The sequence below is a fragment of the Gouania willdenowi genome, chromosome 11, assembly GCF_900634775.1.
Source record: "Gouania willdenowi chromosome 11, fGouWil2.1, whole genome shotgun sequence".
NCBI classification, from domain to species: domain Eukaryota; kingdom Metazoa; phylum Chordata; class Actinopteri; order Blenniiformes; family Gobiesocidae; genus Gouania; species Gouania willdenowi.
In genome coordinates, this window is record NC_041054.1 from 12748314 (window position 1) to 12772995 (window position 24682).

A 24682-nucleotide genomic window follows, 5' to 3' on the forward strand; every position below is an offset into this window, starting at 1 on the left:
TTCTACCTTAATTAGTTCTCCTGTTTTCATGATTTAGGTCGTGTAAGGAATGCAGTCTGATCTCACAGGAGCTCAGCGGCCTCCGGCCAAATAACTCGTGACTATTGTTTCCCGCTCGACCCCTTTTATGACACTTGAGACTTTTCTCCAGTACAGAACAGTCATGGGATTAGCACGGCTCGTGTAGTCAGGATTAGGCAGTTTTTTTTATAGGCGTTGGCGACACATTTTAGTACGAAACTTTATTATTACATTATCACTTCAAACAATGCACCTACTGATCATGATAAGCATGTTCATGGAGTATCTGTTGAGTAAGTTGGAGCAGAGCTGCCCTCCTATGGCCAAGTGGGGGAAAAAAGGGTCACATGAGTCCGAGAGCGTGACAAACACGTTTTCAGCGAGAACCGGCAAGTTGCTTCCAAACTCTTTGACGGCAGAGCACACAAAGTGCTGAACTCGCACAAAATCAAAAAGCAGGACAGTTTTTGGATTTGATTTCATTTTATTCACAAATGAAGTCTGTTTACAAAAACATCAAAAAAATAAAAGTATACCCATCTATTGCATTTCATGCTGGCAGTTTAAACTACATGCAAAACCAACAATACAAACTGCTGTACAAAAATTATGAGGCCAAACTCATTGAAAACAAGGAAAACACTAAACAGGAGAAAAACAGACTTTGACCAGAGCATGGGAGTTTTTTTTTTTTTTTTTTTTTTAAATGTTCTTAATGAAGTGTCTGGACATGACATGACTTTAAAGGCATCCAGGTAAAGAAATACGGACTTGTTCGAATTTGCATAAAAAAAGAAACTCCATTCAGACGTTACAAACGGAAGAGGAAGAAAGTAGAGTCTTCCAAATGGAAGAGAAAACATGATCATGATAATAACAAACACACACACACACACATCCCATTACATGCATGATGATGAATCTGTACAATCTGAAGCCCTTACCACATAAACTCATGCCTCAGTATCAAAACAAGACAACAGAGAAACTACACAAAGTCATGGAAGAAAAGGAGACTCCTCATGTTGTATGGCTTCACTCATGCATCAACTTCTTAATAAAAGATGACTAAAAATAAAAATTCCTATGGCTGCCTTAAACCACTTAAACACAGGCGAGTGTAGAAGACGGCAGGTTAGAAAACAAAGCAACATTTTCAATGTGCTGGTGGAGAAGCAGAGGATGTTGGTGTGAAATAAAACCAGTATATCAGGAGTCTGTTGGTAAAGTTACAACAAAAACTAAAATGTTACAATGATTTCAGTCACTGGCCTCAAAAACCTAACACAGTCGATGTCAAACAGGGCTGGTGTTCGTGTTGAGTGCGAGGGGAAGAAAACGGCTTCAGCCTGACGCCGTTTATTCAGTCGGTGGTGACCTGCGTGACCTGTGTCTCACCACTCTGGTTAGTGGACTGGATGAACATGGGCTGACTCAGCTCCTGTCCGGCTGGCAACACCTGCTGTATCTGATACAACTGCTGTGGAAACGCAGAGACGGTGGAGAGGTGTGAGAACGGGTATGGTATTTATAAGTCATTGTAGAATCTACATTTATTACAGCTATGTGATTTCACTTGTAATTCTTTATGTTTCTCTTACAATGTTTTTAGCATTCAAAATCTTTTTCTCATTAATAGTAATACAGTAGACATCCCTATTATTTATCTTTAAAAAAAAAAATGAAAAATCATGATAAAATGTACAATCCAGAATTGATCCAGATGTAACTTCTTTGGGTAAATGAGGAACTAACCAAACAAAACTGAGTCAAAAGTTCTTAATTGGAAATGTATTTGTGGAAAGCCCCTTGAGATGTTAACATCTGGTTTTTGAGGAGGTAATTGACAAAATTACAAACTGAGATGTTAATTTATTTTTAATTTTTGCCAATGATGAGAGATGAGGAATTTAAATGTTTTTTAAACTGATCCAAAATCAGTATATTGATCCTGCTAACAGACAAACAAATAAATAAATGAGTAAACACAGGTTAAAATATGAGCATTGTCAGGTACTAATCAGTATTCAAACTGGATTTATTGAATGCACTGGTTACCTGTCCATCAGTAAACTGGTTGAATTGCTGTTGGCCTTGCTGCACCTCCGTCTGTGTAATCTGAAAGTAAATCAAAGACATTTGTGCACTTACAATAAACATAAGTAAACAGTGACGTTCTGGATGTTTTTATTGCTTTGGTGCTCACCTGCTGGGTGTTGGCTAGAGTCTGGATCTGTCCCTGGACGACTTGTGCTCCTGAGACTGGATGAGCCAGACGGATGTACTGCAGCTGGCCCGTATTTAGCTGCACCTACAGCCACACAACACAAGGGGGAGACAACGCTGGCTTTAGACTAGCAAAGGTCGTCCACAGAGGTCACAGCCATTTTCTTCTTTCTCGTGTGAGGAACACTTCTCCTTCAAATGCACAGATGCCCAACTTAAATCCTGAAGAGCTGCAGTCCTGCATGTTTCAGCTGTCAGCCAGGGCAGCTGAATGTAACAGTATGTCATCATGCAGCTCTACAGACTTAAAGAGCCTCTTCTTACGTTTACTAGAGCATTATTGACTTTATTTAACCAACGTCTCTCCTCATTAATCTATGAGTGGATGATTGATCCATCGTCATTATTGGCCAGATTGGATTTATTACCGGGATCTGCTGGATCTCTCCTGTGTTGGTGATGATCTGCTGCATGACCTGCATAGTTTGGCCTTGTGCTGTAGCTGTCTGAGCTTGACCTTGAGCTGCGGCGGCCTGGACGATTTGCACCTGCTGGCCGTCGCTCACCTGCATGGCCACAGGTGCGCTCTAACCAGAGACGAGCAAAGAAAAAGAGGAAGGAAACAGAGAGAAAGAGAGGCAGACTTCCGTTACAAAACAGCACACACAAGTAGGTCAGCTATGGATGTGCAGACAGAGCTTTAAAACTGAGCAAAAGAAAAGAGCAGGGAATCTGAAAATATTCAGAAACAACATTAAAGCCGAGTAGCACGACGTTTACGTGCATTATTAGACATTATTTGCCTGTGGCAAACACACAAAGCACAGAGACGCAGGGTGACACAGCAGGCGTGAAGCCCTAAGTTTCTCCTGTGTCAGTCACTTAATCCAGAAACCGCCACCTGATCTCATGCTGCTGTAAAACCTGCAGAATAGCCCTGGGTCACCTGAGCACGACACTTTATAGACGCTGTGTGTGTGTAGCTGTTATATATATAAAAAAAGCGTGTGTTTACCGTGATGGGTGTGGCCTGAGATTGCACCTGCACTTGCTGTAACTGCTGCATGGTGGCACCTTGCAACATCTGATGGCCGCCAGAACAGAATGGGGAAATGAGAGAGAGACAGTGAGAAAGCAGCGACTGCAACAATCCCACCAATGAGAGCCTGAGCGGCACGTGAAAACCTAAACGTTAGAGCGCATAACAGGGAACTGTCACAAATGAAGGACATCAGGGAGCTTGTTTATTAAATACGCAAGCAAAACAGAAGAAATTATAAAGACAGGAATCGCAAATACCCCAAATAAAGCAAAGTAGGTGCACACAAATACTTAAGACAGCGGCTTTAGTGACATAATTATAGTTTTAGAAATGTCTGAGAGACATGACAAGCGTGACAACTTCACTACACATGATCACTGACAAACAAGTCATAGAAAAGTAGAGATAACAATAATGCTGCCTCAAGTATTGGCAGATACTGATATCGATTCGATACTATATGCATACTTTGATTACCTATTTATTAGTTTGGTTGATAGAAAAGGCTCAATCAAGTGATGTTACTCAGAGAACAATAGTTAGCAACTGAAAGCTGACCTATTTATTACAAACAAATAGGTTATGTAAATTTTAACCTTATACATGCAAATATTGTAGAATTGAATAAAATAAAAAAATAATTAAAAGTCACTGGAAAAAACTCCCAATAAACACAATGAAAAAACAAAAAATATATTTAAGAAATGCTAAATAACCACTAGTTTAACTTAAACACAAGCAACAATTTAATAAAAGAAATAAAAATATACCTTCAATAAATCCAAATTATGTATTAGAGTCTTCCTACATTACACCAATTTACTTCATGTGTTTCCTTTTTTTCTTTTGATCTTCAATTAATAATTTGTTCACTATTTTTCATTTGTCTTTTGATATTAATATTTGTGAAGTCTGTTTATATATTAGTTTCCACTTATATTAAAGATTTATTTTGCATTTTCTTCCCCTCATGATCTTCTAAGTGTCTATTAGCCTTTATTGTTTGTGTTTATTGAAAGGGGAGGAGCTCTTGTACACGCCCACTGGGCTTCGTTCACTCCTTGCACCTTAAATGTTTGCTAAATAAATTTAAAAAAATGAAAGATTGGTAGAGTTTGGATGTAGGCCTATATAGTCTAAAAAAAACAGAAGAGAAACGTTAATGGGTTACCTTTAATGATAGTCATGTCAAAAACTAATAATAGTGACTCTTTCAGAGGAAGCCAACAATAATTATCAAAATAAGAAATAATTGTTAAAAACCTAACTTAAATATAGCTCCATGCTGATTAGTCAAAACAGCCTTTTTTCAAAGTGAGACAGAGCGCCTCCTAGTGGTCTATGAAGTAATATGGTAACATATCACATTTATAAAAGTTAAGTGTTTATCAAACTGTGTGTAAAGTAGATGTCTTGTTTTAAAAGATACTCTGCAAAAGAGCTTGTTTTACAAGTTCTTAAAAGATCTTAAAAATCAAGAGAAACACTGTCCTGCAGTGAATTCAACACAGGGTGAATGTCAAAGTTGGGAAAGCAGGAATACTGTGGTGGAGGACGACTGTGAATCACAAAAAATCTAAACACGTATGACAGCACGGTCGACATGAAGAGCACAGCACCTCATCAGCAAAGGACAAGCAGCGAGCAAAAGGAATAGATGAGATGGGGAAAAGGGCTGACTGAAAGGTGGCGCTGAATATGAATGTTTATTATGTTACTGGGTAGTGTAGGCAGCATAACAATAGGAAGGAATGTGCACTTCCAACAGCATGTTAGTGAAACTGTAAAGAGGATGGAAAACGGGAATCCTTTCAAGCTATTGTTTACTTCTCCTGCGCTGCATTTATAAGACAGCTTTAAGAGAATAAACTGCTCACTGTATATATGTTTTATAATGAGCATCCAAACAACTGATGGCACAAGTTAAATCACACGTCCTTACAGCTGGCCTTCTGCTGTTAGTGTGTCAGCATTAGTTGAGCGATAACAGATCAGAAAACTGTTGCTTCAGTAAGTTAGTTCACATTAAGCGTTCTTCACTCCAACAGTGGCTGTGCACATCTTTGTGCTGGGTGTGTCTCCAGGGTCTGTTGTTGTTGCTGGTGGGAGAAGGGTCAGCTTCTTAGATGTGAGCTGAAACTAATGTAAATATCAATACCTGCCTGGATGACCCAAGTAAACGTTTGCAGCTGGATTCTCAGGATTGGGTGGAAACAACCCAATTTTTAAAAAAAGAGACTATTGACACACCTTTAACAAACACTTAAATATCAAACCTTTTTGGTTAAAGGGATCCTCCACTGTTTTTACAAATGTGGCTTAAAAACTTTGAAATGTCCTTTTTAGAGGATCTATGCCTAACAAAACACATTATTTTGCACCATATTTGTTTTATTAACTTTTAAAAATGGGACTACTTTGTCGTTTGAGTTTGTGCGCCGCCATGTTGAAATGACGTCATTGATGACACCAATCGCCCCTTTCAGCCCATTGAGTTCTATAGGAGGTGAAGCATTCAGCATCAAATACCAGCTTTTTCAGTCAAAATGACAACTTGTGCTGCTTTGAGTTGCTCTAATAATCAGTAAAAGTTAAAAAGTCCATGTAAATCTCTTGTTTACCGAAATTTGATTAACAAAATCCGTGCCCAGTAAAAATCCGTGACTGCAGGGGGCGACAGTTCCAACACGCCATGAAGAAGAGAAGAAAAGCTCTGTGCATGTAAAAACAGGCAACCAGGATCGACTGCTGCTCATTAATGCCAACCCAAGTTCAATCTGTCTGCTGCAAAGAACTGGTGTTCTTGTCAGAAATGGTTGAAGGTATATTTTAACGGTTTAAGTCTGGATTTTTTTGCTCTTCTTCTCTCCTTCATGCCGTCTCTGAAACAGCAGAGTTGGAACTGTCGCCCCCTGTGGTCACAGATTTTTTTCGGGGCACGGATTTTGTTTATCAAATTTCGGTAAACAAAACAGGTTTACATTGACTTTTTTAACTTTTACTGATTATTAGAGCAACCCAAAGCAGCAAAAGTTGTCATTTTGACTGAAAAAGCAGCTAAATGATGCTGAATGCTTCACCTCCTATAGAACTCAATGGGCGGCGCACTGGGTAAAGTACTACCAGTTTTAAAAGTTAATAAAACAAATATAATGCAAAATAATGTGTTTTGTTAGGCATAGATCTTCTAATAATACATTTATAACAACAGTAGAGGATCAATTTGAATATATTATTGAACTGCTAACTTTCTGTTTGTAGGATATTATCATGTGGTTGTTCCTCATTGAGGACGTTTAACATTTACTTTCAGTTTTGTAGTTTTGCTTTCATTTTTACGCGGTTGGGGTGGATGGACCCGTGTGATAGTGATTCTAAGGTGGTTTGTGGTTGGCTTGGATGATTTGGGTTGTGGGCGTATTATTCAATTTGTTTTGTTAATAAAAAAAAAAGCATTTTGCTTTGCAATTCTATGGTAAGAAAAGTGCTATACATATTTGATTGAATGAGACACCGATCCATTTGGTTTGTCTTTACTTCTTAGTTTTATGTCCGGTGACAATATGGAAGATGTTTGTGTACCTGTCCTTGCTGTGGCTGTGCGATGATGATCTGTCCCGGCTGGATGGTTGTGGCCGTCTGAGCTGCAGGTTGCTGGCCCTGCTGAGCGCCCTGTACCTGTACAGCTCCAGGCTGCTGGGCTAGGGTGAAATAGTACTGCACCGGCTCTGCAGGAGCTACTGACTGACGCATCTCCTCCTAAAGATGTGAAACACACACACACACATACAGTACATGAGGCCTATCAGGTCATTACATCACCATTAATTATTTTTGCAGTTGTAACGGTAGAGGAGGGCGAGTGATAAATAACTGATGATATGTGGCTACAGGAGAGTAAGGTAACCTACATGTGAGATCCATTACAAGAATCATCCTGGGCAATATCCCACACATGAGCTGCAAGGCTCAGCAGGACATAGTCATGCATTAATAGGAATTATCCAGCCAAACAGGGTTTTCAACCTTGGGGTCGTGACCACACGTGGGGTCACCTGGAAATAAAATGGGGTCGCCGGAAATGTCAAGTAATAATAATAAAATAAAATACATTTCGCTTTTAAAATTATATTTTAAACTAATTAATGCATTAAAGTCCCAGCCATAGTATTTATTTTTATTCATTTATTTTGCATAATTGAAAAAACAATACATAATAATTCCAGTAAGTTAATTTTGTCTTCTTTTTTTTATATATATATATTTTTCGTTGTTTCGTTTATTCAGACAAGGTTTTTCAAGAAATTTTAGCTTTATGTATTTGAGTTACGACGGTCCTCAGAGATGATATGCCTTGATGTGTCCCTTCGAGTACAATACATAACATCACAGAAATAGAAATCCAGTGCAAGAAGAGGCAGAAAACTCAAAGAGCTTAAATAATTGTTATTCTTTTCCAAAAACACTACACACAATCTATACTTTCACTTTCTCAAATATAAATCTAGTACAAGTGAAATGTAGTTTAAAAATATCTGAGCTGGCACATATTGTCACTTTGTCCTTCCTACTCTGTGTTTGTAACACAATATAAAAATATGATCAATAACTAATTCTAGAGAGAATTGTTGTGATATAAAATGGGGTTGAGACCTGAAAAAGGCTGGGAATCACTGCACTAGAAGCTCAAATTTGAAATGCAGAGGAAATAATTTCACTGTGAAGTGATGAATAAAGTATATCATTCATTAATAAAGGCAGAAATTTCTGGCACATGTTGTTGTACTGGTTCACATTTGCTTGAAAAAAAAAAGCTTCCAGTTACATGACCAAATTGTAAACACACCCTATGGGTCTGCAACAGGAATATAATATCTAAAATCTAAGGAAATACCGGTAGTTTATGGGGTTAGTGGCTTTTTGGCCCGAAGGTTTGAAATAATGAGTCACGATTATCTCCCATTGATTTATCAATAAACACTGATCTCAGTCACACCATTTCATAAGTGACTAATGACCAGAGCTTTGTCTTAATGAGGTGTCTCCATCACCAGAAGCGTAAACACCCCTCTCCCAGCTCCATGACAACACAGCTGAGAGTGTAGGATGTTTACATGCCTGGAGACAGTCAACTTGACAGCAAATTGAAATATCCCTCCTGCATCAGCTCTACTACATTTCTATATAAACAGACACATGTCTAATGCAATATATATTAATGCAATATTATGAGATGATTGTGTTCTTTTTTTTAAAAAATAATTTTTTTTATTGAGATAAACATGCTTTTGAGATGTGATGCTAACAAATCTTTAATATAAAGTACAAGGTGCTCCACTGCTTTGATTGCCGTTGGCCGCCTGAGGCAATAAGAAGCTGCAAACATCCGACTGAAAGCCATTTCTGTCAAAACCTCAGCTTCCAGTCAAGGATGTTTACAGCACCTATGAGTTGCCAACAAAAGGAGGAGTACCTGAGATAAACGTCAGCACAAAGATAAGTGTGTTGTCCTGAGATAGCTCCACGTACTTGTGAAAAAATAAAAGACGTGCTTCCTCAAAGCCTCACATTGTGGTGCAATCTGTCACTGAGCAGAGTGCAAAGCAGACGGCACAGTTTGTTTAGCCGTACCTGTCGTTTTGGAGGCTTCAGGTCATCTCGAGGAACAATGTCAATCAAGAAGTCGAACTGGTCAAACTTGGTAATTGCCATGGCAATGTCGTTCCTCTGCAAGCAAAAAAAAAAAAAAAAATTTTTTTTCACATGTGACATGAACTTTATCAGATGAATATGTTACAAGGTCGTCGCTCTCAAAATATTCCATAGTGAGATGGAAAAAGTGATCCCAGCAGTGACGGAACAAATGGAGTTAAAGGGAAAATAATCAGTCAGCACAGCGTTCCTTCTCTTACAGCATGTGGCTCACCGAGCAACAACGTTTCTCCCACACAGCTACAGCAGCAGTCTGAACCGTTTATAACGGTGTCGGATTCTTCAATTTTCCATCTTTGATTGTTGGATTACTGTAAATATGTGTGAACTGTAGCACCAATTTCCTGCTTCAATCTGCTGTTTTCATTGATTCTCATAAATTGTCTTCAGTGTGTCTTTGTGGTTATTTGAGCCATTCTCCACTCATCTCTGGCTATAGCAGAGGATTCTATACCAAATAACTACTGATCCCTGGACACACAAACATTGCCTTTCTATTTTAATGTTTTAATTTAATTTAGTGCCCATTCACAACATTTTTGACTCGGAAAAATACACATTTTTATATATTTATCTGAAAAGAAGCTAGTTCAACTGTGTGATGTATTTTGATAGCTTTTATTCTTAAAATCAATTTATTTTTTATTAATTTTCTACAAAAGGCATTTTCTTTCTTTTCTTTATTTAATTCAATCAAAAGTTAAAAGGTTAAAAAGTTAGCAACAAAACTTCCAAATCAACACATTTTCCTCTGAATTACAATGTAGCAAAGTAATAATAAATGAAGCCATCTGTGCAGACTTTGTAATTTCCCCCCAAAAATTATTGCTTTACATATGCTGAACAACAGTATTTTGCTGTAATGAGCTTTAAATAACCTTAAATTGTAAACGACAAAAATCAGAAGTGAAAATTACAGTCAGGTAAGATCAAAATCTGTTTCCATCGCCAAACAAATAATCAAAAACCAACCAATTGGTCAGTGAGTGTCAGATGAGTGGAGATGAATAAGAGTGACACTCGCCTGCTTCCTATATCTGCAGCAGTGTGTCGTCTCTGTGGAATTTTCCACAGGATATTGGCTGTCAGGACCCCCCATTGTGGCCCTCACTGCTCTGAAAGCTATTTATAGCAGCTTGATTAATATCTGGTAACATCAGGTCACATCTACACTTGTTCTATTGATGAGCGTTGCTATGGTTACCTCAATTGGCGTGCCCTCACCACAATAGGACTCGGAGGCTCTGTGTGTGCGTGTGTGTGTGTAAACAGGGGCCGCTGCTTTCCCTCAGTTAGACAAAGGTGTAACACGTCATCTGGTGTGTTAAATAAAACTAAAGTCCACATTACAAGAGGAAAGCTTTTTTTTTTTTTAATTCTTACAACATAGTCTCATAATAAAAATACAGACTACAATAGGAGACTGAAATAGGGCAAAACTACAGAAATGTGAACATATTTACAAAGCAGAACTTTAGTGTAAAAACCACTCTGAAAACAAATCACAGGACTCTTTTCCAGGCTCTTTTTCTCCCTGTGTTGGAACACACATGCATATCTATGGACTGCTAATCTCTCAGAGGTATGTGAATGGATAAAGTGGACTTAAAGGCTTTCATGTTCTGCTCCACAGTTTTCCTCTCTTGACACCCAGGTGAGAAAAGGACTACACAGATTTCTCCCAACTGTTTCCATTTGCACTGTCTTCTGGCTTCTTTTTCTCCATCTTGTCAAAACTTTGGGACAGCTGAACAGGCAAAATGGCACCGTAGGGGGAAAAGTGGGTCACCGGCACCCGCATGGCTTTGCTTTTAAAGTCAGTGCAGGAAGAAAGACTTGCACACAGAGTGTTTCCTCAAGGGGATGATGGTGTGGGGCCTCTGCTTGTACACACAGGGCCAGCACTTAGTGAGTAGAAAGCAACCAAAGAGAAAGGCAGAGGATGCAGATACAGAGGAAAAATGAGAGTGAGTCTAACACTAGTGGGATACCAGTAAACAGAATAGAGAGATTTGGTTCTTTTCTTTATGTATGATCTGATTAAAACAGAGCACATGCACTACCAGGACGACCACAAATAAGACCAAGTATGTGCAGCGCAAATGTGTCTCTGACCTGTAGTGTGCGCCTCTTGTTGTCCTCCGTGTGGATCCATGCTCTGAGGGTTAGCTCTGTGATGAAGATCTGAGCTGCTTTGGCAAACAGCACTGGAGCCTCTGCACTGATCATCTGTACAGAGCAGAGAGTGTTAAACACACCCACACTTTCAATTACACACTGACTGGGGGTAGCGATCACATTGTGAGACTAACCATGTATTAATGGCCTGAACACTTTTTGTGGATTTCGCTTTTAACTGTGCAGTAAAAGCTGCAGTGTCAGGGCTGACAGAAGGGTCGTGTCTTTAGATATGCAAGCGATCTCCTGATCTCCTTACCACTCTAAGCTGCTACTTACGGTAACTAAGGGGATAGCACTCGACACGACATTTCCAAAGCCACATGCGCACCTAAGACTGTCCTCTGAGAAGCATGAAACACTCGGAATTGATACTCTTCTGTAGGAAGGGACGAATCGTCGGCTTACTGTTGATTATTTTCTCTCCTGTTTTTTGTTCTTGGGTTAAGGTTTCTACAATTGTGAGGCAGTTGTGGTTTGTGTAAAGTGAGTTTGATTAAATGAAAAAGAAACTGTCACCTTACCTTCACATCTTCATCCAGTTTCATGATTTTCTTTATCCGAGCAAGAGGCAACTCCTGCACGCGGAAATCCTTCTGAAACAAACACACAAGTATTCAAGAAAAAGCACAAATTATGTGTTCCTGGAATTCCAGTGTTAAAGTAGAGGCATCTGCATTGATTTGTTAAATCTTAATGATTACTGTAAGAGAGTCGGACGTACCAGAGTCAAGTTTCTGATCTCCTCCATGACACGAGGCCAGAAGGACTGCAGGGTTTGCTGTGCATCGCTGCCGCCAGCTCCAAATGAATCGGCGGACATCTTTTACTCTGCTGGACAGAACACACCAAGTATTCATTAATCAACAAAGATTGATACCATAGGCAAAGATTTGGTGACAAACAGAATGGATCAAGAACTAAACACACCAGGGTGCAGGATACATTAGTTTAACCAGGCTTGTGTTTTCCCAAAACATTTCCTGTGCGTCACAACCCTTCATCCTATCGCAGCATACAATTAAAAATAAACTAAAATCATAAATAAGAGCCCTCAGAGGCTTTTATTCCTCTCCCTATAGGATGTTGAAATCCCTACAAACCCGCAACCAGACAGCCTGCATGCTTCCTGTTTATGAATGGTTTCCTCATTGTCCATTCACAGCATTCTCTTCTCTAAACACAAACATCCCATGTGTGATAGTTGCTGCTAGTGACCCCCCAGTGCAAGGACAAGGAAAGTGCAAGAGGTCTAGACCTACAGTGTGATACTGTCAGCAAAATAATTCAACCACAGAGAGATTTTCTCAAGTCATCCAAAAGTCATTAAGTTAATCATAATGTTTCACACAAGCACATGCTGACATAAAAGCTGGCGCTACTATAAGAGGAGGTCTGAGGGAATGAAAGAGGATCCAGCAGGTTACTATGGCATGCCAGGAATCTTCTGGGGTAATATAGGCCTGCTTGTCTGAGCATGTGGAGCTTGGAGGGTGCTGATCACAGTCTTTCACTCGTTCCTTTTCTCCCCACCTTGGTGAAACGTCTCAAAGAGGAAGAATGAGAAACGTGGGGTGACAGAACAAGAGACAAGTGTGTGGAGCTACTCAAGAGAGACGAGATGCATTTGTGTGTGTGTGTGTGTTGCTGAGGGAGGGGTTAGTGCCTCGTCCAGTTCACCATTAATCCAGAGCTAAGACAAAGTGCCAAAGGCTTTAACAGGGGGAGGTAAGAGTTGAACAGAGCCAACGCCAGGCTGCTGTGCAAACCAAATATGTGGGTCAAAAGAGACGAAAAGATAGAGACAAGGGCGAGTAAGGAAGGCATGACAACATAAAGGAGGTCTCTTTATCTGATCATTCTTTTCAGGGCTTACAAGCGTGAATGGATGACTGCTGATCATACCATGTTAACTCGATTAAAAACTTTAATATTCTTTTTTCTTAAAGATTGTTGCCATTTTTTTTTATAATCATCCCTCTTAAAAGCAGCAGTAAGTATTTTAAACAGATACATTACTAATTCAAAAAGCAGGCCTTTTATATTGACTGATCTATAGAAGTTACTGAATAATATAGTTGTTGCTGTGTCCTGGTTTGTTGTTCAATTTTCATCAGACAGTAGCTTAAATCAATGAGACAGATCGCCAGAAGAGGGGGGGGGCTTTCTGTAATCAATCAGGCCGTGTGTAGCTATAGCATGAAATGGCTAGTAACTGACCTTGAAAATGTCTCCCCTCCCCTTTCTGACATTTCCATATCCAGTTGCTTTTGCTTGATATTAATCCCAACGTACCAAAAGGTCAGAGTGACAGATAGGAACTGCAGTTTTCCCCCTGAAAGTTCAAGATTGGTAAATCTACAGCAACAAGGGCTTTCACCATCATTGAGAACCTCCAAGCCAAATGGGAAAGGGTGAGCAAAATGAAAGTAAAGTGTGACTTTAACTCATACTTTGGTTTTTCAAGTGTATCAGCACTTGATCATAATAAAAATGTGAGACCAGGCAAGAATAAAAATGGTAGCTATTTATATTACAGACGGTCTGCAGGAGATAATCATTGTAACCATCCCCAGTTTCAGAAATTAACAACACCATAAGGATGAATGGGTGATAATGCTAATGATAATAAGATGTGCAGACATACAGGCAACATAAGCTGAAAAACCTGACCTCCACACAACCCCAGCCTCTCTCTTTAAAACCACTCATAGTAGAAAGCTGTTAAAAAAAAAAAATCATACATTAACACTCCACGTCCCCCGTCCCACACACACACACACACACACACACACACTGTGACCTTCAACGTAAACAAGCAATGCTCCATCCACAGAGCGAACAAGGGGCAGAGTCAATCAGTTAGATGAAATTAAAAAGTGTTTTCACAGAGGTGAGTTAGGTATTATCACGACCTTGATCATTGCTTCTCCTGCTAACTCTTATGCTTTCCCGACTATAAACCTACATTATCATATTTCCCAATATTTTGCATCAATGGGAAGTTTGAGTGGGACCACAGCATTAGCAGACACGCTAATAAAGAACATGATCTCCACTCACAAATGGGACATATCCTTCCACGATCGTGGAACAGAGAGCAGGGCAAGAGCAAAAACCCCATAAAAGCTGATACACGTCAATGGCATAAAAGATGCAAAGGGTCTCAGGAGTCGATGGGGACAACAACCGGAAGCTTGCATTCTAATGGTTTATTCTACCTGCAGTGACGAGCACAAAACGCCTGGTCTTGTTGGCTCTTACTAAAGATATTCAATATACTATTGCATGTTTTATTCAATTACAGTTAGGGTCAGGAATCTATATTGATTTTTAATTGTAAGCTCTATGAAAAGATCATATGTAATACTAGGGGTTAAGTTGGGCAGATGACTGCCGGCTGTGGCTGCTCTGATACGCAGCAAAAACTCACAAAAACTGACATTCAGTCTGATTCTGACACATAAGAAGTCGCTCCAACTTGGGCTGGGCTGCATGATTATGGCCAAAATTATAATTACGATTATTTTGATCAATATTTTAATCACGATTATTTATCATATAAGGGGAAATCTGTTTTTTGTATAGTTTACAGTGTAAAATTCAGTTTTAAAATGGAATTGTACAAAAAAAAATAATTTAAAAACAAGAACTGTACCAAAGGCTAACTGAATAAATACATTATTACAGCGTGCAGGGCCTGTATTTTAAATATAAATATTGTCGACAATCAGGCTAGTTTCATTGTGGCTACTAAAATCGTGATTGCGGTTAAAATTTGATTAATTGTGCAGCCCGAGCTCCAACACACATCGTTGTGTTGCCCGCATAAGTAAATTAAGCAATATTAAAGAAAATGTGGATAAAAGCACTACAAAATAATAAAAGAGGAAAAACAAAGAAAGCAGGTGAGACCTAATGTAAACACTGTACAGGAATAAAAACCCAAAATGGCTGCTCCCCATGGACTGTATTTTCAGGTATGAAATCAATAGTTTGTTTTTATTTATAAACATGCTCATATTTTTTTTTTATTGGTAGTGCTGAAACATATTTCATGTTACATACATTTCCACTACAGTTAACCTTTGAAAGTAAACGCAGTCGTGTAAAGTGTGTGATCTTTAAAACACTGTACGTAATGTAATGTAGTGTTGTGTAAAGGAGACAAGCAGTTCATTTCTGCTGTGTTGGTAAAAGCTGCTATATTAGAGATCGCGTTGTACTGATTCTGTCCTCTCCTCTTCCTTGCAGCACTGTCCTTCATCAGGTCAATCAGAAAAAGAAATACAGGTGTTGGGTTTCCTATCCACCCTGCTACATGCGTCTGTCTTCGAGGTCAAATGTTAGCATTTTGCGCTTGCGTCATTAAGAATCTCAACTTCTCTTTTTCTCTCACCGGAGTACTTTCCCGTTCGTTTATTATCACATGGGGATCAGAGTATCTCTTTGGTGTGTTTGTCTTTTTCACCCAATTATTTACCTTCCAACCTCACTGAGAAAGGCAATGCTGTTCTGGTTGCAGCAGCTGAATCAACGATAATGTTATACTGCCAGACCAAATCTCGTCCCACCCCCACCTCTCACTTCCTGGCACATCACATCAATTGGCCACTCACAGCAGCAACGGCGACACGCACAACTTTGACATCATACCACTTTACATCAGACTCAAATTTCTTTTTAAATTGACTTAAACGGACTGAAAAACATCAAAATTATAATTTTTTGCTCTTAATGGTAGGAGAAAAAAAATAAGAAAAGGAAGAGATGTTAAAGCAAAGTTAGATTATACAATTTACCATAATTTCAAATGTGCAAATGTACTATTTTCCTATCCTGAAAGGTTTACTAGCAAGAAAGGTAGTGTAAAAAAACTACCTGCTGCAATGAATGAAGACTTTTTCCAGCCCCTCATTTGAGCCGAATATACCTAAATAACTAAACTTTATCATTCCAAAATAAATCTGAACATCCATCATCCCAGATCTCACACTGAAGCAGAACAGACAGCTTTTTTGCCAATCATTGGGAGCACAGACTGTTGTTAGAAAAAATATGACTTAAAATCAAGAGGAATACTGTTCATATGGTGACGTAATAAACTTCTCAGACAGCGCGGCAGTTAAAATGATTACAGTATAAATGTAGTTATACACTAAAAACAAAATTACATATGTACATAAAATATAATACATATATTTCTAATGTTACATTGAATTAAAAGAAGCAATGTCCTCCACAGAGTAACTGATAATTATTTTACTGTAACAGCTTCGGCCTTTATTATAACCTTGAAGTGACCTTTGATGGTGTTACTCCTTATTACAATTAAAAAAAGAAAAAATTACCTATCAAAAGATAAAACATAACAGCCTGTGTGCTGACTCACACTCTAAGGAGTTTTTTTTAATGTCTAAAAGTACTGATTTTGGGATGTAAATTGCTCTTTTAAACAATTATTTACCAGATGTTGTGCTAACTGTGATTAATGTTGGGAAGCAAGGGCGGGAATGGCGAGTCTGGCTTACAAAGTGTTTTATAGTAAACAGACATTTTTAATACAGACATATCAAAAAAAATAAACACTGTTTTAGAAACAAATCCGAATTCCTTTATTAATCCCAGGGGAAATTGCTTTAAATGTCATCCTAATGTACTACATTCCTTTGTTTTTCCAAATGCTCATCATTTATCTTGATGTGTACGAATGTAAATACCTCACAAAAAGAGGTGAACATTGGTACAGCAAGCAAAGTAAATGATCTACCTGGGAGCAACGGAAAACAAAAAGTTTCCAACCATGAATCACAGATTAACTGCTTCAATGTTCACAGTTGTTGCTACACTTATTTAAAGGAAAAAAACTGAGGCAGGTGTTAATGACAAACACGTCCATGAGCTTGTGGTGCAACAAGGCTTTGGTGTGACTGGACTGAGCGAACCGACCCTGCAAACTTTGCCCTTGGTTCTGCTTCAAGCCAACTCCAGGAAGTGCTAGTCACTGATCTTCCAAGGTCGTTCAATAGAGGAGAGAGAGAGAGAGAGAGAGAGAGAGAGAGAGAGAGAGAGAGAGAGAGAGAGAGAGAGAGAGAGAAAGGGAAACAGAAGGGGGAGGAGGGAGAAATAGAGATGAAAGAGGGAAAGGGGGAGCGCAGAGAAGGACCGGTTTTTCAACTTTCACTGCAGCACTTAGTTGACCCCAGTGGTTCAGGCTGTGTGCTTTCTAAGAAGCCTCATAAAGAAGTCACATATGAGCTGCGTTCTTTATCCTCGTTGGATATCACTTCGTCTGTGTCCTCTCATCTTCATCTGCTGCTTCCTTCGTCAGTGCTGACGGCGAGACTGCAGGAGTCAATCTCACATTCCTGTGACCTTGATCCAATGCTAGGCCCCGTCTCTGCTATCAAAGTAGGCAGGGCTAAAGGTACACTGCATACTACAAGCAGCAACACAGCAGACTCCCTCTCGCTGGCCACACATTCTTTAGTGACAATGTACATCTGTAAATTACAGCGAGGATAAGGCCAAAACAGAGTAGCAGAAGTGGTCACCTTAGTGACAAGCTGAAAAAGTCGACTATTCCGGAAGTAGTTAGCTTCATTTTTCCGTCCTTCAGCGGGACTATAGTACAGAATAGGGCACAAATAATATTCAATTCACATGCAGACTGCAGCCAACTCTAGGATTTGGCAGCAAGGCCTTCAACTTAGGAGTTATTTTTAGTCTTCCTCTCTCACTTTCCCCAAAGGACTTTGTTTTGTCCATGACAGGACACCAATGGAAACTTTCAATTAGGGAGCAGAAGAAGGAATAAGAAAGTTTTCATTTGCAGCAGAAAGTGTGCAGCAAGTGAGAGAAGAGATGCTCTCTAAAGATTCCATCAGAAGAGATTAGATCAAACCATTTCTCTCCTCACGTCCCCAGTCCCTGCAGCTGACACGCTGACAGTCTGTCCCATCGAGGCGCCTGGCACTGTCACAGGAGGGGCTCGGGAGGGTCTTGAGGTCACAGAAACCAGCTGCACCTCCACCCCCGAGGACCTCTGACTCCAACGAGGACAACAGATTTAAGAGCAATACTCCCTAAACGCTATATTTGGAACTGATATTATCATGAAAATATGACTTTCTCCTATATTTCTGAGAAAAGACAACTCCCTCCACCACGCAAACAACTGTGTAATCTGTTATCACAAAAAAAAGCAAGGCCCCCTTGCTAACCTATGAGTGTAAAGTTGTATCTAATAGCAAAGTGCTGAGCGAGTCCCAAGGTTCTAATTTGTTTTCTAACTAAATACAAAAGCCACCAACAGACAGAGAGAGGTCATTCCACAATGATACTTAGAACATGTAAAAGGTAACAAATGAAAACAAATACTTCACACAAATGCTAGTCAGTAAAATAATAGATGACACATAAAAGTGACAAGTGATGAATGACAACAACAATCTCCCAAGGAGAGTGCTCTCTGTGTGTGTGTGTGTGGGTGAGAGGGGGGGGGGGGGGGATCTAAGGACGACTGTAAAGGACAGACACTGTCTCATCGCTGCAGTGTGATGGAGAACGAGACATCTTAAAGTTAACAGACTAACTGTTAATGTGTAAACCGAAAGTGACTGAAGTGGTCAGAGTTTCTGACTGTGTGTGTGTGTGTGTTTCCTGCTCTCAGACTTACCCCTGTGCCCTTCATGGTGGACGATCTGCCCTGTTGAAGCTCAGCAGAAGAGAGCAAAGCAGATAGCCCTGTGAAAGTCTCCTTGAGAGCAGCAGGCGGAGAGGTTGACACAACGACTCTTCCATGTTCCCTGATTCTATCAACACAGACAAGGCGCTCTGGCTCAACTGGACTATTTTAACAGATCTAAAGCCGGCCACACAGTAAAGAGACGGGACCCTACTTCTGCCCCTCCCCCTTCTATCTCATTTACTTACTGCCCTGTCTCCCACAGCAGCCCCCGGAGAGTCCTCGACCTACCAAAACATGAAAAGCAGTACTCTATTTCTCTTCATTCCAAACTCCCCCTGAAAACTCGCTGACCTTCCCTCTGCTCCTCCCCTCTGTTCAGCCAGAGACCCAAGCGTTTGCCTTTGAGCTGACCTCTGCCCTGGTGCAGAGAAGAGTGTGAGAAGCATTAGAAGAGCAGCAGAGCAGCAGGCAAACAGTACAGCTGCACTCCCGAGGCACAGGCAAAAAATCTCTCGTTTCCTTCCCCTTTAACATTCAGGAGTAATCAATCTAGCATGCTACATGATACTCTAACCCCGCCTCATACTGAAATCCCACCTTACTCTCACACTAGCAGCAAATAAAAATGCAGGACTCAACTGCGCCATTGGCTGATGCACACACAGATCAGCTCTAGCACGCCCCCTGCTCCTCCTCTTTCCTCTGCCCAACCCCCTTATCGACAGCCAACTTCCTGCTCTAAGTTACCTTGAGCTACAGGATAGGGGTCAGGGTAGAGAAAGGAGGAAGAGAGTGGAGAGCAGAACAGATGAGAAGAGCAAACAAAGTTTAGGAAAACACTGCAGGAAATCTGTGGGGCAGTGGCTTGCCTCAGCATTGTTTGTCCTTAGGCCATTCCCTGTCTCTGCCGGATGGATGAGAACGGCTTCACAGCTGCTCGGACAATTGGTCCCTGCTTATTTACAATGTCAAACTAAATATCTAGCTTGGCCCCGCCTCCACTCTGACGCTACAGGCTGACGACTCTGTGATGCAAGCAGCAATGCTGGCCTTGACTGGCTAGAAACGGTGCCAAAAGAGATGTTGCATGTTGCATCCACTCAATTTAAAGTAAAAAGCACACAAGGCTGATTCCCACTCACACACACGTGCACAGTCATGCACATCTCACGTTTGTCCTTGCTTTCTCATTCATCCTTGCTCACAGTCACAGATACAAACTATAGAATCATTGAGTCACAATTAAGACTACATATTATAATCTATTCATCACGTTCTTGTTATTTGCAACCTGAGGGACATTTAATCAAAATGTCAAAAAAAACAACTTTTTGGAACATCTATGGATACATTTTAAACAATATACACCTTATCTATAGCTTAAAAAGACATGAATCAATATCAAAAACTGAAGAATACAGAAGAATCCATGAAGAACCGAAGTGAAAAACCAGCTCAGGTGACTGAGACCAATTTGATTGTTGTCTTATTTGTGGATAAACAAGACTTGAGAGATATGGGTGAAACTCTGTAAACAAGGATACTGTTGCCTTGACCTCAAAAACTACACTCGCAGCAACTTCCACTTAAAACGTCATCAAAAGACCACGTCAGCAATGTCATACAATGCCCTTCTTGTTACTGCTTACCAATTGAATTGCTGCATACTTATACCACAGAAAACAAATGATTTGGCTGGACACCGCTGCTCATGTGCGCAACCCATGATGTTTCATGCACAACTGACTCTCTAAGCAATTGCACATCTACTATTTGAGCTCATCAAGTGGCCCAACCGTAAAGTAAGAGAAAGGGAGCAGAGGGTGGTTTGACCTGATGGTCATGTTGCATATTTGTACTTTAATAAGCAATAAAACAAGATCACCTAAGATTGAGGGGAAAGAAAGAGGACAAAACCCTATCAATCAAAAACCTGGAGGGGGATGGGAACCGGAAGGATGGAGAAGGACAGAGAGGAGAGTTGTTACAGGATGGGAGGGGTGGAACAAGTGGAGGGAGGTTGGAAGAACAGGACAGACTCTTGAGAAACAAAGCTAAATGTCCCCTTTTCTATTTTTGTGAGAGCTATGGGGACTAGACTAGAACAAAAACTGCAGGTCTCCAGTTAGCAACTGGAATAAGCAAAAGAAAAATCACACAGACTCCTACTGTCTAGTACTGCCAGAGCAGCTCTAGCTTTAGTCGGTGGGATCTTCGTAGCCAGGCAATAGGCCTCAGTAAAGTCACCCGGCAAGGTCATCATACAAATGAGACCTTCCCATGACCTGTGCTGCCCGTATCGGGGCCATGTTTGCTCTCACTGATGCTGTTTAGAGATAAATACCCATCAACAAGACGTTGGGTTTCATAAACACAGCAGCAGCCTCAGGGTAGTAAGACCAGGCAGGGCATTCACCCACAACCATGCAATAACACGACACCCAAAGCAAAACACCAAGCTAAGACGTTTATCTGGACTCAATCACACTTAAGCTATTTCAATTTAGATTTCAACATAAAAACTGAACCAACAACAAGCACACTAATATAAATATTATATTTATATAACAAAACTTCCCCATTTATTTAGATATATAAATATATCATTAAAATTTCAACATGAATAAATACTCATCTATATTTAATTTACATCATCCATTTCATAAAGGTGATAAAGAACTTTAAACAATAAGTTGTATAATGGAGGCTTTTTAAAAGATATTTGCAAAATGTTTTAAATAGTTTAGTGTAAAAAGGTGTAGAATATCAAGTGTATTTTATAAATATATAAAGCAAATTTAATTGGATGGTTAAAGATTCTTGCCCACATTTTAACTTTTAAACTTTGTAGCCCCTAAAGCATCTGTGTATAATTAGTCATTACTTAACTTTATAATTGTTTTGTTTTTTTGTACAGAGCTTGACAGTTTTATTGAACCACCACATGTTACATTTTGGTTAATACACCATTATGTTGACAGCTTTTAGCAAGTGATACATTAATGCTAAAATAAGACTAGTATTGTTGTTAAGATTATCTTTAAATTTTCTTTGTCAAATTTGCTCATAAAATGTACATTCAGCTAAAAGTTCTCCATTCTGGAATGGAATAGAGCCCAGTCGATATGGGATTTTCATGGACAATGCCATTATTGCGGTTTTTAAAAAGCCTATATATCGGAAATATTGGTCGATATATGAAATAAAGTCATTGATATACACAGGATATATACTGTACATGAACACAAATTCTTGTAAAAACCAAAATAAAAACAAAGAAGCAAAACACTAGTAAATGCATTTAGCAAAACTCAACATAAGGACTGTAAAGCCTCTGATAAATAAGAAAAAGCTAACTTGTGCAAACTTGATTTTCCGGAACACAATGTAGAAAAATAAATAATTAAAAAACAATGGATAGACAAAAAAGGCTAAATGTAACAGGAAGCAATGAACTGGTGCACTTCCAGTTTTTTCATTTTGTCATGTCACTAATGTTTCAAAAGTTGCAGATTATAATGCACAAAGCAAAGCACAGAGCAACAAATTTCCATGCAGCAAAACAGCTATACATCAGTTAGATACTATTGACCACTGATTTATCTGCATTAGAAAAAGGGGAAAAAAAGAAACTTCTAAAAGATTTATAAAATATGAGAACTTTCTTCTTCTTTTTTTGTTTCTAATGTATTTTAAAGACAGATAATTACATTACTAAAGCACTGTGCGCTTGCATTAATGCCAAAAGTATTAGAACACACCTCCATTGAATTCAGTCTGTCAGCTTACTTTGAAGATTATTTACAGTTTAAGAAATCAACTACAGGAAAAAAAAAACAAAAAAAACAACCAGAAACCAGACAAAACAGTGGAAACAATGCCAATGTCAATAGAGCACTTTGAACTGATGCAATATACCAGGCTGCACTTTTGTGCCACATTTAAATTGATTGAACACATTTTTAAGAATAATACACTAAATCCTTTTGTCCAACTTTAATGCCTGAATTAACAACATATACTTATCAATAAGGAATGATCATAGTGTCCTACTAACCCTCTTTAGAGAGGTTGGAGCTATTATTGCTGTATGGTTTTAGTGAGATATTCAAACTGTCATTGAAGTTTGTGTGCGTAGAAACACTGTTTCATTGATAACTACCACAACATAGAAAGGATTTGGTTCAAGCTTTTTTATGTGAGCAAACGTGATTATTTACTCTAACTTTTTACAGTGTTCATCTAGAGAGCCACATGATTTTACTTTAATAGAGTCTGATACATTTGGCTTTACCTTAAAAGTCATGTAGATTGAACAGTGTGGCACAGGGTTAGCTTGAAACAATGAATGCCAAGATACAGACATCAGGTTAAATGCTAAAAAAAAAAAAAAAAAAGCCATTTTATTCAAATGTATAATTGAACACTTGAGCTAACAAACTGAGTACAGCATACTTAAATGCAAATGCTTAGCATTAGCTTTTTCAAGGTGGTCATTGCTGACCGAAATGTGCTAACGTCGGAGAAGTTAATGTTAGCATGTTGGAGGTGCAAACCCTCACTGCTAAACAGAACGTGTTATTGTATGCGGTTTCCTCATTTCAGTCTCGTAGTGACAGCTACAGCGGTCAGCATATGAATGTTTGCAGAGCTTTGCGGAGCTAGGAAGAAACTATCTAACCAATAAAGACAACGTTTGGTTCTGTCCTTCAGACCAATCAAACCTCGGACTAGATTCCACCAATCAAGGTTTATATGGCCAAGCTCGCTCTGAAACAGACGCCATTCGGGCTCTGCCAGTAATTAAGCAGGTCCTTCAAACGTGCAAAAAAACTGGAGCCAATATGGTGGACAAAGAGCCGCAGTTTCCTGACCGACTGTGATCCTTTCAGCGGGCCACCAATAAGCGGCTCAGAGAGCGGGGAGGGAAATGGCGCCGATGTTCATCTTCAGAAACAATCGTCTATTGGTCAAGAACAGCAAATGAAAACGCTCCAAGAAATTTCCCCCGACTTCCGACTGCGTCGGCCAACTTATACTTCCGTAATCAACTAAACATAATATTTCTATCCATACTCACTTTCTTAGAGATGTTCGCTGTGAAGTCCGGCTCTGTGTATTATTTATTTTATTTAGCTAACGAAGGAAAACAAGATGGCTTCTTCTCGAACCGGAAACAGTAGTGTATGTTAACGTGATGACGTAGGACGTATGGTCCCCGAGAAACTGTTTTCTCAAGCCGCTGCAGGAGACAAACCTAACAAGGCTTCAATGCCGGTTTTTTAAGAATATATATACGAAAGAACTTTATAGTTGTTACGGTTTTGAAATGGTTGATGCATACACGCTTTTAGCAGCATATGTAATTGAATATCATTGTTGTGTTAAAGTACATTTATAAAATTCCCATCAAACAAAAAATGCACATCATTTAATTTTTTTAATTACTATGTAGTCCCAGAACCAGCAAGGTTCATCCTTTCACTGCAATATGGTGGCTTATCTAAAATACTGTTTAATACTAATGTGTAATAGTACAATTTTGATATACTAGTGTGAAACTGAAAACACTTCTTTTCCATATTTCCATAAAATCAATATGAAAAATGAGGTGTTACGCAGCACAATTAAAAAAAAAAAAAAAAAAAAAAAAAACTACATCGTCAAATAGAATTTTTCTTTTGGTTGCTTATCATTAAAGGACAAACATGTTGGCTCATGCTTTAATGCAAACACATTCCACACATTTACAAAAACGTTAGTTTTTTTTTCTTTTTCAAACAAATTCAAGTTTTATCCGAACCACTACAAAT

General features: G+C 39.2%; 1 protein-coding gene across 8 annotated transcripts; it reads right to left on the reverse strand.

Moving 5' to 3' along the window:
• Positions 1 to 691: 691 nt before the first annotated feature.
• nfyc (nuclear transcription factor Y, gamma) lies at positions 692 to 24056 on the reverse strand. Of its 8 annotated transcripts, none has more exons than XM_028460993.1 (11): positions 23950 to 24056; positions 11904 to 12013; positions 11704 to 11772; positions 11117 to 11230; positions 8921 to 9016; positions 6872 to 7048; positions 3263 to 3331; positions 2676 to 2834; positions 2228 to 2332; positions 2080 to 2139; positions 692 to 1501 (listed from the first exon to the last, which is right to left on the reverse strand). In XM_028460993.1, exons 2-11 carry the CDS (start codon positions 12000 to 12002, stop codon positions 1385 to 1387), a joined length of 1065 nt encoding a protein of 354 aa, XP_028316794.1. In that variant the 5' UTR covers positions 12003 to 12013; positions 23950 to 24056; the 3' UTR covers positions 692 to 1384. The 8 variants fall into 8 exon arrangements, with proteins under 8 accessions (XP_028316794.1, XP_028316793.1, XP_028316797.1 ...); XM_028460992.1 differs by having other exon boundaries at positions 11704 to 11775; XM_028460996.1 differs by having other exon boundaries at positions 11904 to 12010; positions 23950 to 24052.
• Between the last annotated feature and the right edge of the window lie 626 nt (positions 24057 to 24682).